This window comes from Podarcis melisellensis, assembly GCF_964234715.1.
Source record: "Podarcis melisellensis genome assembly, chromosome: 10".
NCBI classification, from domain to species: domain Eukaryota; kingdom Metazoa; phylum Chordata; class Lepidosauria; order Squamata; family Lacertidae; genus Podarcis; species Podarcis melisellensis.
In genome coordinates, this window is record NC_138542.1 from 34,363,364 (window position 1) to 34,383,893 (window position 20,530).

At 38.8% G+C, this 20,530-nt stretch overlaps 1 protein-coding gene across 11 annotated transcripts in view; it reads right to left on the reverse strand.

Moving 5' to 3' along the window:
• Positions 1–5,228: 5,228 nt before the first annotated feature.
• Positions 5,229–20,530, reverse strand: part of OSBPL8 (oxysterol binding protein like 8) — a 70,924-nt gene continuing 55,622 nt past the window's right edge. For all 11 annotated transcript variants that reach the window (XM_081929219.1, XM_081929223.1, XM_081929222.1 and 8 more), the window contains 13 exons: positions 20,346–20,530; positions 19,536–19,617; positions 18,137–18,235; positions 16,543–16,639; positions 16,191–16,289; positions 14,960–15,057; positions 13,615–13,704; positions 12,987–13,123; positions 12,510–12,695; positions 12,118–12,205; positions 11,034–11,133; positions 10,667–10,769; positions 5,229–9,499 (listed from right to left, as the gene is read on the reverse strand). In XM_081929219.1, coding sequence (XP_081785345.1) covers positions 9,364–9,499; positions 10,667–10,769; positions 11,034–11,133; positions 12,118–12,205; positions 12,510–12,695; positions 12,987–13,123; positions 13,615–13,704; positions 14,960–15,057; positions 16,191–16,289; positions 16,543–16,639; positions 18,137–18,235; positions 19,536–19,617; positions 20,346–20,530 — 1,500 coding nt within the window. In that variant the 3' untranslated portion in view covers positions 5,229–9,363. The remainder of the gene's footprint in view (positions 9,500–10,666; positions 10,770–11,033; positions 11,134–12,117; positions 12,206–12,509; positions 12,696–12,986; positions 13,124–13,614; positions 13,705–14,959; positions 15,058–16,190; positions 16,290–16,542; positions 16,640–18,136; positions 18,236–19,535; positions 19,618–20,345) is intronic.

Sequence of the window (20,530 nt, forward strand, 5' to 3'; positions counted from 1 at the left end):
GATAAGTGACAGCTCAGATGGGCAGGCAAAGAGGCTGCTTGGTAAGTAGAATGAAAATTTTCGAAAGGCTGCTCTTCTCCTGAGAGTAATAAAGAAAACAGAGGGGCAGCAGAATTTAATGAGAGGCTTCCCTTCTTAGATGTGATAACTGGGAGGCAGGGATGTAACACATTTGCTAACCCAGCCAGTGAAGAAGGCGTGGCCTATGTGGGGCTAACACCTATCTGCTTCAAAAGCCAGGCGATTCAGCTGCAGAATGGCATTTGCTGGGGCACTGGCAAACAACAGGAAGGGGAACTTACATACACCCAGTGCTTTTTTGGGAAGCAGGGGTACACATACCCTTAAACATTTTGTGAACCTAGGTTTGGCCTCGTTGAAGGGCTGTATTTCAGTAGGAGTAGGAAAATGAGAGTACCCCTGAACATTTTTTTTTAGAAAAAAGCACTGCATACACGTTTGCCCTGCTGTGGTGACTACTGTACAGTTGTCTGTTTTATTGTGTATTAAATATATGGTAAGCTGCCTCAAAAAACTTTGGTTAGTAGGCAGGGCATAAATACTGCTAAATTCTAAATTTAGGTTTTTATTGTATAGTTTTACATTTTTTATTGCTGTGAACCGCTTTGATATATATTTTAATGGCATAGCAGTATACAATTTTTAATGATGAATAAATAATAAACTACTGATGAATCTTCATTGCTCAACTCCATAGGCCACACACACACACACACACACACGATGGGGAAATCCAAATCAATTTAGCATATTTCATCAAATAACATGCCTTCAAAAAGGAAATAAATAATGCCCCCTCTCCTGAACAAAAGGGGCACTGATGCCTGCCATTAATTAGCAGATAGGTACTGCAGGCATGATAGGGGTCCCCCCCTTTAATGCCTGTCAGAGACTGGCAGGATACTGAGGAGCGGCCACTGGGAGAAGGGAGGTTGGATCCTGACTTGGAAGAAAGGATCAGTGATCTGGGGGAGCCTGTGACAGCCAGGAGACAAGAGCCAGAGGCAGGAGAAGCTGCAGGACTGGAGAGTGAAGAATGGGTGGAGAAGTAGGGAAAGATAGGTCAGGCTGGTGTAAAGGCTTCCACTCCTCCTCCTCCTCCTGCCACCCCCAACTCCACTGCTCCACTGTCTCCTAGGACCAGGCGAGAACTGAAGAGGGAGAAGCAGTAGCAGGTTACACGCAGGCGTAGTCTTTGCCTGCTTGCGCGCGGCTCGGGTGAGGGAAATACATAAGCTAAATAAGGTAAAAAAAATGTTTTTGTAAAATGTGTCCAGATCTGTTGATTATTTTCCAAGAGCACCACTGACTTTGAGGCAAAGCTAACTAAGGGTTCTTTTTCTGCACCCTCTAGATGTTTTTCAAATGTTTAGCAGCATATCAGCAGTTGCCAGTGTTTGGTAACCGGCACTGCTTTGCATAGCAAGACAGACAGCAATGTTAACAGCAACTCAAAGATACCCCCTACTGGCAAAACAGAGCTTCCTTGTGGGAATTGCTCTGGATATTGCTTTTATAATTATCTTCTTATTTTTAAGTGCATGTGCACAAATGTTTCCATTCCAGCTATTTTTCTGGGGTCTGGCTGCTGTGAGTTTGGAACTGGCATCTTTTGTTACTACTGCTTTATAAGGATGCATGTACAAATGGTTCATTTTCATCCATTCCTGCTAAATATTCACACTTCGATATAGTTTGGTAAGCCTTCCAAACACAGCCATTTTCAGTTATTTTAGCACTGAGTACATAAAGGTAAAGGTACCCCTGCCTGTACGGGCCAGTCTTGCCAGACTCTGGGGTTGTGCGCCCATCTCACTCAAGAGGCCAGGGGCCAGCGCTGTCCGAAGACACTTCCGGGTCACGTGGCCAGCGTGACATCGCTGCTCTGGCGAGCCAGAGCTGCACACGGAAACGCCGTTTACCTTCCCGCTAGAAAGCGGTCCCTATTTATCTACTTGCACCCGAGGGTGCTTTCGAACTGCTAGGTTGGCAGGCGCTGGGACCGAGCAGCGGGAGCGCACCCCGCCGCGGGGATTCGAACCGCCGACCTTTCGATCGGCAAGCCCTAGGCGCTGAGGCTTTAACCCACAGCGCTACCCACGTCCCCTACTGAGTACATAGGATCATGTAAATCTGCTAAAGACAGAGCAGTAGAGGAGAACTTCTGATTATCTGTGTATGCACATACTATTTTCCTAGCAGGTTAACTCTCCTAGTTTTGTTTTGTTTTCTGTTAACACAACAGCGTCTCACTGCAGAATATGTGTTTGAACACTAATTAGAGGCATTGTGTATCTCACTAAATGCTGCTGCGCAACTCTCATGCGTACCTTGCGATTTTCAGACTTTCTCCTTACAGCCCTGAGTCATATCTAGCATTCTCACCATTTTCTGTAGCATTTTCAGTGCTCTGGAAAGCACAAGCACTTTGCTAAAGAACATGAAATACCAACCCAAAGCAAGTAACAGAGTGCAGCTGAAGAGCAGGCCGCTTCATCAAACCAACCCAAACACTTCTTTTAGCAGCAGGCAGTAGAAGCTGGCAAAATCCTGAGGTAGTTCCATAGTAAACATTGCCTAATAATAATAATATTTGCACCCCTACCATCTGAGTAGTCCCAGCCACTAAGAAGCCTAGGAAGGCCTGAACAATTAATTTCCTGTGACTTGCAAAAAGCTCTCCTCTACTGACAAACACTCTAAAATGGATAAGCCGTTCTTTTCTTTTACAGTCATTAACATTTTCCTGTCGTTTCACACCTCATAGTACTATTTTGATGTTATTGTTCTTTGTGTGTTTCATTGGTTTCTGCAGTCCAGATTCGAAAAGCCTAAGACTGATTTTGAGGGGGGCAAATCTCTCCCAGAAAGAGCAGGCTAGATAAGGTTTTGCTCAGGTGTGCCTATTTTCATCAGTTGGACTGACTAGAGAAACTAGGGTTCAAATCCCAATGAAACTCACTGGGTGACCCTGGGCCAGTCACTGCCTCTCAGCCTAACCTACCTTGTTGTGGTTGTTTATTAAATTTATATACCACCCTTTATCAAAAGCTCCCAGGGCAGTAGACATCATTAAAGACATCTTTTAAGGAACATAGTAATAATAGCATAATAATAAAGAGCATAATAATAAAATAAGCATAACAGTCATCATCGTCCCCTTAAGCACACCAAAGATTATTTAATGGCTGAAGGTCTGGGTAAAGAGGAATGTGTTTTCCTGGCGCCTAAAGACATGTAATGGAGCCAGGCGATTCTCTCTGTGAGGAGCATTGCACAGATGGGGAGCCACCCCACCAAAGGCCCATGTTGCCACCCTCCAAAATACAAGGCAGGGTTCAAGGATCCTTTCAATTGCAGCAAATTGAATTAATGCCACCTGCCCTCCACAGTGAGGGGTGGGGATGGAAAGAAAGGCAAACATGGAACTTTACACCACACCCTTTTGCAGGATTCCTGTACCTTTAAAAGCCTGATGATGACAAGACTCCCGTCCTGACAATGTGGAGTCTCTTCAGGATTTGCACCCCAGGCCTTTGCTTTGAAAGCCTGCTGGTTGGATAGCAGCACTGCAGCACTTGGGTTGAAAAATGGTGGGAGCACTGGTGATTTATTGTAATTAATTATTATTATTTCTTAGTATTATATATGCAGTGTTTTTTTCTTTAAAAAAGTATGTTTGGGGGACTTCCATTCTGACTCAAGAAAACCACCATTTTATAGTTCAAGTCAGGGAAAATAAATACAGTAAATGGACAAAAGTACAAAGAACATGCATTACTCATATTGAAATATTGCCCCTCAGTGAGGCCAAACTTTCATCAGTAAAACCCCACACATCCACATTCCACACTGCTTCACACATTAAACGCTCGCTTCCGTCTGAGATTCAGGAAACACTGTGACAGGGAATGAGGCTGTCATCGGGGGTAGCAATGGAAGTGACGATTCACCGTGCTAGAAAAGAAACGAAAATTTAAAAAAAGTTTCTTCTCCTGTTAAGAGTCACAAAACGTTTAGGGGTATGAACACCTCTGCATCCCCCCCAGAAAAAAGCACTGTATATATGTTTCTCTGACCGTTATTGTATTAATATTATGTAAAATGACGCTATAATCGGATGCTATGGGTTTGTTTTCAGAGGCTGTATTAAATTTTACTTAATTAAAAAAATGATTAGTATTATGCGTTTCTCATCATATAACAGCAAGCAAAGGGATGTTTGCGATGTTAGTAATGATTTACTTTCTTGTATAAGAATAGCATGACTTTTTTTGGCAGAGAACTCCTCAGGGATCCAATTTGTTACAAAGGTTGGTTATTATTATTTAATGTACTGCTGTTATAAAAACTGAATAAAAATAATTACTTTAAAAAAAAGCAGCAGCAGCAGCCAGGTCAGAGTACTACATTTCCAAATTGCCTATTCTTCAACCTTTTTACAACAAACCAGGCTCTTGAGCTTCTATGCTTTCGTCTTCCAGCCCAGTTAACTTCTGTTCCAGGGGCCGCTGTGGAGGTGGGCAAGATGGCGCCATTATCTCCAAGCACTGCACTGAAGAACTGGAACTTCTAACGCTGGCCTTTTGTTTTCCCCTCGACCCCTCGAGGTACCTACTGCATCCACGTTGGGAGGCTTTGAAATGGTTCTGCTGAAAAATTACAAAGCATATAATGGGCCAGAATGGTCTTATTTGCAATGGGGGGGGCTTTTGCTTTGGAACAGGTATGGGCCAGCTTTTGGGGGGCTAGTGGGGACATTTCAAATTTTAAGACTGCTGTGGGCTCCAGTCACAAAATGGCATGGCGCGATGCAACATGGCTGCCCAGAAAGAAGGCATGGCGCAACGTACAATGAGAGAGTACCTGGCTGAAGCTTCACCGATAATTGTGCTTCCATATCAGAAAAGGCTTAATCTGTTGAATTTCTGCCTGACACACAGCTCTTAAAGGCACGAGAACCCCGTTTTCACCAATTATCAACCCTAAACTAAAACGTGGCTTAGTGACTAATTCATGTAGGGGTGCACAAGGAGGAGAGGTCTAATGAAGAGGAATATTTCACTGTAGCTTTTCAATTTTTATATAAATGTGCAGTAGCAGGGTTTTTTTAACTCAATATTTTAACTTTGAATTATAAATGAGTCTTCTCAAGAGTAGCAACAACTTTTAGGTGCTGGTTTCAGACATACAAAACAACTCAAGTGTACTGTTCTTGATCACAGCTCTTTATTTTATTTCTTCAAGTGTACAAAACTATTGACCAATGGTAGAGCTTTAAATTTACAAATGGCCTTTTAAACAAGTTGGAACTCAGCTGTACATTTAAGCATGCAACACACAATTTCCACTTCTTTTAAAGGAATTACTTGCTTCTCTTATCACACTGCATGCAGCATGATTTTTTAAAAAAAAGAAAACAGTGCAATAATAATGCTACTTTACATGATATGTAGAAACAAAACACTTTCATGAATAGGGTTTTCTTCTCTCTCTCTATATAAAATATGTGCATTAACATTCACATTGTCTGACATAACTTCTTACTTTTCCTTACATATATTGTATGCACTGGATTAACCACTGGTCTGTACAGCTTTAGTAAAACAGCCGATTTTCAGTTAAAAAAGTGTAACAGTATAAAAATCCAAGCAATGTGTTAAAGTAAAAAAAAAATGTGGTGGGAACTGTGTGAAGCTCAAAAACTAAAGAATGTGAACAAGAGTTCAAGAATAGCAGAATGCTTTATATTTAAAAGTGCTTTCCAGATTTGAGCCAAAGTTTAAATCCACTAAAAGTGTTTTTTGGTTCACACAAGGAAGCTATTTGATTAGAAGTGTTCTTTTCCACAAGCTCCATCAAGAATTTTCTTTCAATTCTTAGTAATTTTCCTCCTCACATCCCACACACACTTTTGTTCACAAAAGTTTATTTTCTCAGAATGTTTTGACCCATGAAAACCAAAGTGAAGCCCAAATAATCTGTCTGTGATGTTATGATTTTTATTATGGCTATTTTTGTAGTATCACAAACAAAGCATTGCAGCTTCATTGTACAAGAAGACACACTCCAAAATCTGGAGATCTTGTTGGGTCCTAGTCATTACTAGTTATTCAAAGAAAAGAAATATTTGATGTGTTCTTCAATAAATGTACCATATCTTTTTCAAATTGTTTGTCTGAAAGTTAATATTGGAAATATAGCAACTTCCAAGTTTAATGAATAGATATGGCACAACCTTGACAACATTGTTATCATAAACACACCTCATCTCTGTGTGAATTCCATCAAGGCACTATTACAATACTCAAGTTTCTGATGGCCTGCTCTCAAAAGATGCCCAAAAATTGAGGATACAGTAGAAACATAGCAGTCACAAGAGTTTAGCAGTTAAGTATTCTATTTACAATAGGATAAAAACCATGAAGAAAGAGTTGTTAAAGCAAGTAACTACCATCGTGGTAGATGAGATGAATGTATTAACTCTCATTCCATTTCATTAACATTGAATTGGCAAGAAGTTTTTCCCCAAAGGCACAGGAGGGCAGTGAACTGTAACATCCTTTGATACATACAGATTAGCTGTTAGAATGAACTTTTCATGAAAAGGAAGCATGCTGTACTCCTATAAGGGATGCTTAATACTTAAAAACTAACTTAACACGTGACTCACAAGTTTTTGTGTATTGCCAGAACTCTATTTACTACTTTACACCCAACACATTTAGTTTCTTTTTAGGTATGTTAATGGTTACATGGCATATTAAAGGCTTATAGTGCATTTCTTTTAAACAAACAGCCATAAATATGGCAGTAACAAGCAATTCTGAATATTTTCTACTTCTGTACATAAAATATACACAACTGAGTGAGAAATCAAGTGCTCTGCTTTAAATACTAAAAATTAGCAGGGACGTCATTGCCTTCAGAGCTCTACAAACTGTACAATCAGGGTTTTTAGAACTACTGTATGTGCAGAAAACAGTTGGTCTGAAGGAATTTAAGGTCGTATACACATAGCTAAATATTATATATGAACAAACTAGGCCTATAATCAACCACATTGTATAAAAAAATTAATCAGGCAATAAATTCCTTTGTTTTGCTCAGCCAAGGAATTCTGTAAAGGAGCAAAGCAGGAATTTAAATTTTAAGAGCTGTGCTTTTTATATTTGAGACAGGAGAAGACAGGACTCTTGTGACTTAACTTTGCCACAGAAAGTTTTCTTAAAAGCAAATAAATAATGAAATGCCCCAAAGAATAAAGCAATTGAATACGTTTTCCAGCTCTACAAAAAAAATGCACGAACAGAACATATGTGCAAGCAGGCAGACATAGAATATATTACGTATGCACATTAAGCAGACAGGGGTGAAAGTCCAGTGAAAGCAAGTTAACATAACAGTTTTGACCACTGGGTATTGCAGTGTATGAACAGCTAGTTGTCCCAAATGCTCACTAATACATATAGATCATCAACCTCAGCATAAATATTTGGTGGTGCTACTGTCACCGGAGTTCTTTTACCAACTTGTATTTGTAACTATGACAGCATCCCAGGCAATCTGTAAAGCATCCAGCTATGCAGACTAAACTGCCTGCTACAACCACATTAAATCTTAACTTTTGATTTGCATCACTAGAAACCTGTTAATACACTGTCATGGAATTGTGTGTTAAGTGTGCATTATTTGATGTGTATTTAAAGATGATTTTTAAAATTTGGATTTGGCAAAAAGTCCACAAGGCAGAACAAAAGGGAAAGACTTGAAAGACAGGCAAGACCAGGATGGGCAGCCTGTGCAAATATTGCTGGACTCTTAACTCTTCACTTTTACAGCCAGTAATGATGGGAGTTAAGAGTTCAACAACATCTGGAGGGCCACAGGTTCTCCATCTTGGGCTGGACATATGCAAATATTAAACCAGAAAGATTTGAATCCAGGATATCTTACTCTGCTTAAGTTGTTTTAGACTACATAACAAAAGTAGTAAACTGACAGCTTCTTATATAACATTTGACTGCTAAATTGATCGACAGCGTGCCACATACGCATGTCTTACTGAAAGAATTTATATTTGCTGTAAAATAAGATCACTGAAAATTGGGACATCCGACTTTTCTGCATGTTGCCTTGCATCTTAAATTCGTACTATATATGCCAAGTAAACAAGCAGAATAGCAGGACTAAAAATTGGTTTTGAACAGATTTGTCTTTTGGAAATTTGAAAGCATCCAGTAAGATTTGAAGACTGGGTTTTTTTCATTTACAGTGAGTGCTAAGATCTAGGCCCCCTCAAAGCGAATGTGTGGGAATTACCTGGCTCCTGGGATTTATTCTTGAAACGCTGATGTTGCTACCCAAGACTGTATATTATAGCATAACTGTTCAGACACAATTACATTCAGATGGCTCAAATGGCTCCATTAAACCCAATGTTTGTTGAAAACCATGCTGATGCTTCATTACCCTAGAAAGTCTTTTCTGGTATCAAACAGAACCGTTTTTCTACCCCAACAGTAACCATGGCTTCCACTGTCTGCACCTCAACATAATGAGTTTCTGAAACTGTTCACTGTATAATACAGCACCTTGCAATTTGCCAACAGACGATGCTGTTTAGGAAGAAATGAACTGAATGTTGCTGAGCACACAAAGCTCTCTCTTTGGACTATTGTAATGGTATTTCTCCTAAATTCACTAATGTGATAAATGGAATTCCATTTTCATAAACTAAGGAAAACTGCAGATAAGTAACAATCACAGAAATGTGCGATTAATGAAATGTTGGACTAATTGCGTAAACATCTTTTAATGACAATGAACAACTGAGTAGTTTAATCTTTTTACCACTATTAAGTTTCCAAATGAGTATCACTGGATATAATTTTCCTAATGAATGTATGAAGACCATAATTCCCACTAAACTCTGAAGACGTTTTAGGTTAGAATTCACTTGTTTTGTTAATATGACCACTGGAGATTATATGATTACAGTGAAGAAAGATATGTGTTTTTGAATTCCCAGACTGCTATATTCTGTACTGGTATATATCAGAGCAGTCTACAACACTTTAGAATATGCAAGGCAGTTATCCAGCGTTTTAAAGATGCAAAGAGAAAGGTACTGGTATGTAAGCATTGTCCATGTCATCTGGATAGGACGGAATATAACGGACATTGCTCCATGTGAGCACAGCCTTTTAAGGCCAAGACTTAAATCTTCTGTGTCCCTGTGTTTTAGATAATATTGCCTTATTTGACGCCACACCAAGATGAAAATATGGTCCCACGAAGAACATGATATTTCCACTTCATATATTCATCTGTCCAGTTATTCTATTTAAACCAGTAATTGATAGCAAGCTGCAGGAGAATCATCAGTAAAATGAAGACATAGTGCTTGAAGTTAAAGAAGTTATTATCTGGAGTCTGTGAGCTTGAAGTCATTCTGGTTCTTAGAGCTGTGATGTCTCTGCAAAAATGTATGAACAAAAGAGGTGAATTCAAAAGGTTGCTAATTCTGAAATCAGCACCACAGAAGTTATTAAAATATCACGTACTAAATACATGGCAATTAGATCAGGATTTGTTCCAGCTATTTTAGAAATTACTACAGTACTGATTTTCACCAGCATCAGAGGCCACAATTAGAGCCTTGGGATGAAACCCCCAAGATCTAAAAATGGGGGACCAAAGGGGGTGGGGTTCACTTTAGAGCTGGCACAAATATATGGGCCCAACTTCTATAAGCTCCAACAGTGAAATATTTGGAAATTTCTGCTCCAAAGTAACTTTTGCAAAAGCATATATTTGGCTATTTGGGGCATGAGTAAAGCAAAAGACAACTGTTTTAGGGATGGTAAAAACTGAACAAAAAGAAATACCACATGACTGTACTGTAAGCAATGCTCCTATACAGTTGCCATTAATTTCAAAGGTATTTGGCGAGAAACACACATTAGATCGACTCCTTGTTTAGAAAGCTAAAACAGAGTCACATTTTTGTGAAGCTTTTTGTGAAGATATGTGAAGCTTTAATGGGTTTCAGTAGCAGATCTATCAACTAAAGTTTTAGTTAATCTACCATAATAATAATATAGAAATTTCTGGTATTCCACTTCTTCAATGTGGAAGATTAGACCTAGATATTAACTCTCATGCGATAGACAAAAATGCCTGATAACTATTCTTGGGAACATAAGAGATCTTATGATCGAATGCTGTCTTGTTTTGGCCAAGACAAACACAAGAAACAAAACAGAGGATGAATATTGTGCAGATCTAAAGGATGCACTGAGGCACCTGAGACAAGTACTCCATGAAACAAACATGGAATTTTCCTACTACTGAACAAAACACGGGTAGAGACACAATAAAACTAGTGAATTCCTGGTCCACCCCACAAGTACAAAGAAACTGGTTAAAGAAAGTTCGGGTATTATATTGCGTTCATTTAAGAAACTGGTTATGCCTCACTAAAGAAGTCTAATTTACACCTTTGAGAACTGATGACCTACCAGGACGATTTGATATAATGTATTTATTTAGCAGTTGATTCACGTATAAATAAGTGGCGTTTTTTATTTTGAACAAAGCACTTGCGGTAAAAACAGACAGAAAAACTTTCAAAAATACACACCTTCTAATGTCTTCTTGCGTCTCTCTTATAGAGTCAATGGCACTTTGCAGTTCACCAAGGTCTAGCGTCTTCTTTCGGATTCTTGCACTGTGTTTGTGTTGCCCTTCAGAAGTAATTCAAATAATGCAAGACAGGTTAAAGAATGGAAATCTTTAAAGGCGGCAAATGCTTTTAGTTCACCAAATAAAATCACACAACTTTCTCTTTTTCTGCATTTCATAACTCGGGACAAAAAAACCTGTTCCCAATACTAAAATAAATGCACCGTTTTACAACACAACCTCTTTAGTCTAAAGGAGAACGAAGTAAAGGCATGTATCTACTACTGCATTCTATCCGAAAAGAAAAAAGGATAATGTGAACTTACCTTCACTACCAGAGGAGTCCTGATTATCGGGTTCTGGCGATGAGAAGCCACTCTCCCCTTTCTTCGATTTTGCAGACCTCTTTATTTTTGCAACACTAACCTGCAATTCATAAGACTTATCTGCTCAGTAACAAGACAGATAAAACACTTGCTGTGACAACCTGCTTTGATATTAGAAAGAGGTCAGTCTGCTCATAATGTTGACAAGGCATTGTGCTCTTTAGAGTGGTCTCTGTAAGGCTGGAGGGATTGACTCTGGTTGTTGTGAACTTTGTGGGGTGGAAGAAACATCTGACCATGTTATATGAGACTGATTGAGGTATATGAACGAAAGAGAGCCTCTGCTTCATAGGATTAGTGATCTGGGTACTGCTAATCTGTTCTTAAGGGCTGCTCTTTGAGACCAAAACCCCTGGGGCTTGGTGTTGGAGATTCTATGGATATTTTTGAGAGATACAAGGATTTATAAAAGGCTGTGAAGGAAGTGAAATAATACTGTTTCCAGTAATGGGGCCTTTCCTTTTGGCCTTGCAATACCATTAAACCCAGGGAGAAGGAGGAGAAATCAATAGCCAACTTTCATGTTTCAAATGAAAGATAAGGATGGGAAGGAGTTATGCTGACTGCCATTTAGCTTCTTCAGTTCTGCTAACAATGAAGAAGAGGAGTTTGGATTTGATATCCTGCCTTTCACTCCCTTTTAAGGAGTCTCAAAGCGGCTAACATTCTCCTTTCCCTTCCTCCCCACAACAAACATTCTGTGAGGTGAGTGGGGCTGAGAGACTTCAAAGAAGTGTGACTAGCCCAGGGTCACCCAGCAGCTGCATGTGGAGGAGCGGAGACGCGAACCCAGTTCACCAGATTACGAGACTACCGCTCTTAACCACTACACCACACAGGCTCTCTACCTGATGATAAGCAAGGAAATGAACTTTCCTTGCTTATCATCAGGTAAGAAAGAAGGATTTCATTACAATTTTAATCTCCCCAAGGCAAGTGGCCATAAGACAAATATTGAACTTTGCATTCTAAAGGATAATCTGCTATTTTTTACTTGCCCACTTAATATCATACAAGAGCTTACCATTGGTGTCCGATGTCTGACTTTTGTTTGGATAGCACAATCTTTTTCAAATTGTATCATATCATTCAGTGGATCCCAAGGTCTTGTGCTGTGGGCAACAGAGAATGGACACAGTACAAGTTAAGTAAGTCTATTCAAAAAGAGAAAAAATAATAATTCTGTTTCTTTTCAAAATGCAAGGTACTAGCATTTCATGAAGAAGATCTAGAATGGAATATGCATCTTGCTGATTTGGAGGGTCTCTTCATCTAAAGGAAAACATTATCTGATATATCTGCATGAAGGATCATATTACCAGTCAGAACTATAGCCAAGTATGTAGTATGTGACAAGCTGTTTCAAAATTGTTTGCTAGTATCCCAAGTAGAAAGGGAAAGCAAACCAAAACTTACTCTGCAAATCTGTAGTTCCATTCCCCTGTGAGTGGATCTGGCTCAAAGAGTTTGCATACCCACTCTTCATCTGCAAGTTTCCTTTCTTTGGCAGCCTTTCTCTGTGCTTCTTCAAGAATACATTTCTCCTGAGTTGCTTCTGATTGGTCTTTGTTATTTATAGCTCGGGTCACATGTTGCCAAAGTCTAGCACATACAAGTAATACAATTGTTAAGAATCAGACACTGGTCCAAATATATTCATTGCAAGTTTATTTCTGCTGTATCATCTGAACAAAACTTACAATTACCACATAAGCTTGATTTCAATTTGTTACCTATTTTAGAAATTATTTCTCCAATTTACTCCAACTCAAGTTCCTGTATTTTTTGCTGTACTATGTTTTTCACCCTCCACCCTTCCTGCTTCCAGCCATTAGGCTGCATGATGCTTGCTATGTATTAATCTATAAGAAAACAGGTTTAATATGAACTTACTTCTCTGACTCAAAGTCACCTTGCTCCTCAAACTTCACTGTGTATCTTCTTAATCTGCGCTGTCTGATCTCGGGTGTTGGATTCCAGAATGTCTCTGAAACATCTGTCTTTTTGTCCCTAATAATAACTTCACTGTCCTGTAATGTTTAACATATTAGATTACTTTGTAGTCAAAGAGTAAACAATCTTACAAAGTCAATAAGAACAAAGACTTCCTTCAGAAAGTCACTTTTTGCAACCATGAGGTTTGTTTTGCCAGTTTGGCATACATGGTTGGGGACAATTTAAAGTCAAATCTGAAAATAGATCTCTTATTTCAGCAAGAGGAACGTGATTTAAGGGAACCTGATTTACTTTCAGTCAGGTTTTGACCTCAGATGCAGTACTTCGCAAAACGTTTTGCTACCAATGGAATCTAGAAAACAAAGAATCTGAAGTGGAAGTTCAAATTTTTGAAAGGCCTCTGAAAAGGTACAATAAATATTTGATCTGAACAGCAATTAGGGTAATCAAAGAGGGATTGGGGGGGGATGTGTCATTCTTAACAGAATTATGTACCAATAATTCAATGAATGTAAGAGAAATTTTAAAGGGCTACCCAACAATTGAAAATAAACATGAAACTCACCCAGTGGCCTTCCAGAGTAGCTAGCACTTCTTTTCCGAGTTTAATTTTCCCCATTATCTGATTAACGCTGTCATTGTTGCCCAAAAATGGCTATTAAAGAAAAGAGATTAGATGGTTGATAATGCTGTGTAGAACTTTATAAGATAATGTCTCAGTTAACACATTGCATTATGCCAATATTTTAAAACATATGATGGTTTAATGTAAAAGTTCCCATAGTACTCCTTCCTTACACCTATTGTGCTGCAGATGAAGTAAGCCAAAGGGAGGCTTGCCATGTCTTCTGAACCTAGGCACCTAGTTTGTTTATTCCCAAATCATGAGCGGAAACCAATATTTGTTCTACTGCTTGTGGTTTGTTTGGTGGGAAACCAAAAGCTCATGTTCAGAGGACACAACAAGCCAGATTCTGGCATGTTTGGTCTGCAGAAAATGACAGCAGTAGGAGAGAAGTTCTTTGGGAACTTCTGAGCAGTGTGCACCAGCATGCTGCTCATTCACATCAATGTACTCTTTATTTAAAGTAGGGTTTTGTGTGACAAGCAAATTAGGCTACTAAAAGCTGCTAAGAGGTTTCTGAAATGTCAGCCTAACGTGTTTCAAAGATAATGTCTGTCATCATTCCCCCAGAACTAAGTAGAATCAAATACTGAACTCTTCTTCCATTCCTTGAGAGATATCTGAAGAAAATTATCCACAAAGAAAAATTATGCTGGAAGTGCACAGAACACATCATGACTAGAGCAACTACTAACTATGGCATTGAGCTACAGAAGTATTAAATTTACTACTTTATTTTTATTTAAATCAGTGCTGGGGGGGATCTATGGCCTCTGGATGCTGTTGGACTACGGTTCCCATAATCCCTGGTGTCCAACACCATCTGGGAGGCAGCAGGTTCCCCATCTCTGGGTAAAATGAATGGATTAATATAAAAGTCTTGTTTTTCTTCATAGTTTCTAAATAAATGTTATGAACTATTCTACTGATTAATAAATACAGCTAACTTTGGGTCAGATTTTAAAAAAAAATAGAGTGATTTTTTTATCCAAAACTGTAATATGCTTAAGGATTGTGCTGTTTACTGAGAAATACGTCTCACTAAGTTCAATAGGTAAGTGTGAAAAGATCTGCAAGGTACTGGGTAGTTTATTATGATGATCATCACCATCACCACTAATATTCAAAGGTTGCTTCCAGCATTTAAAAAATAAACTAGGCCAGTAAAAGAGGTCTCATTTCCTCTGCAGAACCAAAAGAATGAATGCACTACTTTGTATGAATTACATCTCTACCCATTTTCTAACACTAAATCCTCTGGTGCCTATAAACAGGTTTGACTAACCTTTAGCTTGAATTCAAGTGCTGCACTGTATCCAGTTTTCTCACATGTGATGCTAACAGTTCCTCCAAGCTCTAAAGTCATTGTGCCATACAGAATTCCTGTTAAGAAAGAACTCGTTTTAATTCTAATTCTGTTACAAAGCTACCTCCATTTTGTACTTCCATTTCTACCTACAGTATAATGAAAGATGGTATACTAAAGCCCATGTCTTTTGTTACATTCCAAGAAAAATTAACTGACGGCAAGATGGATATCAAGAGGAAAAATCCACCAATGTGGCTAATCCTTTTCTTTAAAAAGCCACTGTCTATCAAAGGCTCACAAGCCCTCAAGCAACAAAGTCAGCAGAAATCTTCAGCTGGTTAAATTCAAAAATACTAAAATCCTCACTGGAAGACATTACTTATTGGAAGTAATTATTTAGAAGACATTTATTCTACTGCTTTATCTTCTCTGCAGAAATTCAAATTGTTTATAAGTTCAAATATGCATAACTATTGTGTGATAACCAACAAAGTAACTGCTGATTTTAATGAGTCTGCTTTGAGTGTGACCAATGTTTGCTATCGTTCACTGTATGTAGCGCTGTGTCCTTCATTGTCCTGTTCTTAGGTATACAGAGAATGCCCTCCAAATATCCCAGCACTGTGCAAAGCTCAGTATGACCTACAGCTATCAATTTCTCTCCCCTTGGAGACTCACAACCCTAATCTTCTTTTAGAAATGATGCAAACTATCTGGACTGTTCTTTCACAGAGGGCTCACTTTTGCATTGAGTAGGAGGGTTTTAGCATATTTTAAGTTCCATCTATCATGTATACCCCATTATTCAATCTTACATGAAATAAAGGACACCGCTGATTGAAGAAGTGGCCTTTGTGCAGCACAACTAAATATTTATTGAAGGAATTTTGCAGACAGAATGTGTTTGCCAAATTAGGGAAGGAATTGGGTCATACTCTAGTCCATGATTTCTCACGGGCCAAAACAAGCAACAGTTATTTTTTAGCAATCATTTTTCTCCCTGAGTTATGGTTATGAGCAAACGAAGAAACAGTAGTCATTTCATCTCCAGTTTCTTCACTTAATCACACCTCCATAGAAATTGGCCCAGACCCAGACTTTGTCTCATTCTCAAGCTACCTGTGCTTGCCAGAAGGAAGGGAAAGAACTTGTAACAAGAATGGATAGTAAGTACTGTAGGCTGGATTGGCCAAACTGGTATTTTTACCTTTACAATGTGCATATGGCATGGTCATTACATATTCCTCTCCTCTGTTTAGGAACAGCAGCCGTCCTTCACCATCCAGAATGGCAGATAATGAATTTCCTGAAAGACAATAAAATGTTAAGATTCAAAGAAGCACATCCAGAGAGTGTACAAGACTAAATAGTGTCCTCACAGAAAATTCTGTAGATTAATATTAATTTAAAAGAACTATGGCACTCTTTTTTGTGGAGAGAAAGCTATTTCAATTCATTTTTATCACTGCATTCATCAAATTCTTATTATTTAACACACTTTCATCATTAAAAATAGGCACATTTTTGTAGACACTGAAAAAAGTAACCCAAGATCTTACCGTAAAATTTGGATTTGGCCAAGATATTACCACTAAGGCAAAATCCATCCTTTCGATTGCTTACATAGAAGGCAGATATTGGAGGATGATGAGATACCTGTTGAAAGCAACATAATTCAATATAAGCAGGTGAGTTGCTGTGAAAATCTGTGGCAACAAGCAAAGGGTACAGAAGAATTATAATTTGGAATCCTATTCACTAGGCAAGTGGATGTAATTCACCAAATATGCAGCTACACACCTAGTATTATTGAAGATACTTGTGCAAAAACATGACATCAACATAATTAAACTAACGAACTAACCAGAAACCTGCAGTAGTTATGACTGCTGATAATTGGCTTATTGTTAAAGAGAAAGTAATAGTTACAAATGAGTCAAACTGAGATACACATGCACACACCTCACTATTGCATTTCAGGCACCAGTTTTACTACTAGACAGAGCCACCATATTTTCTTAACAATTACTTATTATTTTTCCCTTAAATTAGCATTCCACTCAAACTCTAGTCTGTTGTGGAGAACCCATCAAACTTGAGATACTCAAACATATATCCCAAAAGAATATTTACACATGGGCTAGAAAATTTGAGAACTGTAACATGTTATTCTTAATTAAGGTGGAAAGTACAAACAAGTCATATCCAAATATAGAGAACCCTTCTCAAACTTCACAAGTGAGTTCTCAAGTGAGTTGATTGCGCATGTCCTGCATATAGACACATATGTCACCACAACGCTTGCCTTCAGATTATCAAACTTTGTGAAACAAGTTTATGGGTTTCGAAACATCACCTAGCGTATCAGAAAGAACCTCAAATTTTGTTAGAATTCCCAGCTCCATGATTGCAGTCATGGGATTTTTGTTTTTCACATGACGGTATATGTTTTGACTCCACAAAGTTTTAAGTGACGGAGACTGGATGCTTGTGTTACTGTGTTCCGTGAAGTGGGACTATTGCCCTTTGTTCTTTTTCTCTTTGTTGTCTGATGCTAGAGAGAGAGGGAGCCATGTTGCAGCGCTCCATGTGTGTTTATATGTAAATAAAGTAGATTAGCCAACATGCTGAGTTGCTGAGGTCTATCGAGCGCATGATGCGCAAACTCTGCAGATCCCTAAGTGTGCCAGTTGGCATCGGCCGCTGTGATGTTCGGGCAGAAGAAAGCTTTTGAAGCTCCCAAACAATCGACCAGGAGGGAGGGAACATGCCAGTCGGGCATATGTCTCTGCCAGGGTCCTACTCGAGTGTAGGCTGAACTCCTGACAACAACTCAACAAAGACTTGGGATGACGTTGGCTGAGAGATTCCTGCTGACATTTGAAGGAGATCTCCACAGTGTCAAATGGAGTATTTTGGAATCAATGCCATCAGCAATGGAATCTGTCTAATCTGTGCAGTTAATATTCTTTGGGAAAATATGTTTGATGTATATTCCAAGTTTGATGGGTCTTCCACCATAAAAACTGCAGTTCTGTACACCTTTGTATGAAAGATTTATATGATCTGGTCATCTTCATTTATTTGATGACACTGTAATACAAAATGCTGGTAGTTATTACAAAACCATGTTTGTTACATCTTTGGTAATACCTGTTCAGCTATATAATAAGTCTTGCTATTTGTTGTTGGATGAACCCACAAGCAACGGAAGGTCTCACCGAGGATAGGGTTGTAGGGTTTTTTAAGTCCCTGAAAAGAGAGACAATTTTTGCTAAGAAAATACATTCCAACTGAAAAAGACGGGCCTAATAGTTTTCAATTCTTAAGTATTTAAAGGAAAGCCCTATGGTCACATTCTCTCTCAGAATAAGCTAAGGTAAATTTCATATTTGTAGGGCATATAGAGGCACAGCAACTATGGAAATGTATTTATGTGACTCACATTACATTTTATTAAACCAGTCCAGTAGTCAAATCACTAGATAACATTGCCTGCCAACTTTGCACTGTAGTACCACAGTGCTCACATCAAAAGCAGACAGGCAGCACTGTGTGTTTATTTGACCACGTACTAGTTAAGTATTTGACTGACTGCATTTTTAATCTACATTTCCTCCAAGGAGCTCGAAGTGGTGTGCAGGGTTCTTCCTCTCCCCATATTATTATCACAACATCCCTGTGAGGTAGGTTAGGCTGAGACACTGTGGCTGGCCCAAGGTCACCAGTGAGCTTCATGGCTGAGTGGGGCTTTGAACCCTGGTCTCCCATGTCTCAGTTCAACACTATGCCACGCCAACCCTCCATATGGCATGTATTTCACAGGGACCTTTGCCATAGCTGCTATTTGGTGTCTGAGGAGTCAGTCAACCAGACACAGAGATGATTGATTACGAGTGTTTAGGGAGAAAAAATAATGTGCAAAAAGTATGCCTTTCTTAACATAGAGGACTATATGTACTGATTGCTGTGTATTAGTTGTGCTAGCAAAACGGTTTGCGCAGGAGGATAGAAAACCAGGATGGTTCTCGCAGGTAGTTGTGCAACAGACTGCTAAAGCCCTGATACTTTCTGATGTACACACTTGCTGCACAACAAGCTACTGCTAACACAACTATTGTGCTAGATTTTACACTGCACAACCATTATTCTCACCCTTAAGCTGCCACAAGAGCTGTCACTATTTTGGGGCTGAGGGTAAAACTGACCAACGGCCCACCCTCCAGAAGCCACATGGTATAGTGAGCCAAAAGTGTTCATGGTCACAGAAGACCTTTATAATTAAATTAAATTTTTAATTCAGGAAGGTGAAGAGTTGCAGAAAAGGGCCCTCTTTAACCCACCCTGCCAGCTACAGATATAACCAACAAACACCATGATTAAAGCCACCACCCTACCATCCTACAGGCTTATTATACTAGTATCCAGAAATATCCTTCATGAGTATATAGGCAAATTTTGATCTGCACCAAAGTGTATGGGGGTGGGGGCAAGGAAAAGGAGTGAAAGGGGAAGGGATCTGCTACCATAAAAAGTGTTCGGAAAGTGTTACCTTTGGCTTTTTGTAGAATCCTGACAAATACCATTTCACAACTTGTTTCATACGATTGTAAGCATTCTCTTCAAGGGCAGCTCTAGAAAACAAGATTTGTTAAGCAAATCTAAGTACTTTTTTGGGCACAGTCTTTATTTTAATTAAATAACAATGTACAATAAAATTTCAAAACTATTAATATGTGGATAAAGTAAAAAGCAGATCTTGTCTGTACACAATAAAGAGCAGTGTACAAAAGTGTGAAGAAGAACTAATTCAAATGCAAGATGGAAATACAATTAAAGCCAGTAAATATATATAAGAAGGCAGAAGACAAAACAAGTTAAAACTCAAAAAAAACTTGTGTACAAACTAGAAATAATAACAACGCTAAAATGCCTGAGCAAAGAAGAAAGCCTTCACAAAACACTGAAAAACTTGCTGTGTCCTTTAGTCCTTTAGAAAGAAATTCTAAAGTCGGGGCAAAGTCTAGAGCATAAAAGGCCTTCTACCTTGTAAAAACCATAATGAACCCCTAACTAAAGGCAGTACTTGGATCAGCACCTTTCTTGGTGCTCTCAAGACATGGGCAGGTTGGTATGGGAACAGACACTCCTTCAGGTACATGAATCCCAAGGTGCTTAGGACTTTAAAGGTAAGCCCCACAAAAGAAGGGAAAATTCCAGGGGTTAGAAGTATGATTTATTGCAGGCCTGACATGTTTTACAACTTATTATGAAAGAAATGTTAAAAAAATGCTTCTGGAAACAAAATACTGAGCGGATACATCAAGTTAGTTTTTATTGTAGAGGAATGAAATCAACTCACTCAGATAAGAAGTCTGCATGATAGTAGTAATCAGAGAGTTTATCCAAGAAAGAACGAGTTTCCAAAATAAATGTGGGCAGCACCACCTTGGAGAGGTCCATTCCTGGCCGTACTTGTTTTAGTAATGTCCATATCAAGCTTTTGTTCTCTTCTGATACTGTTTCTGTTTGGGAAGCTTCTCCTGC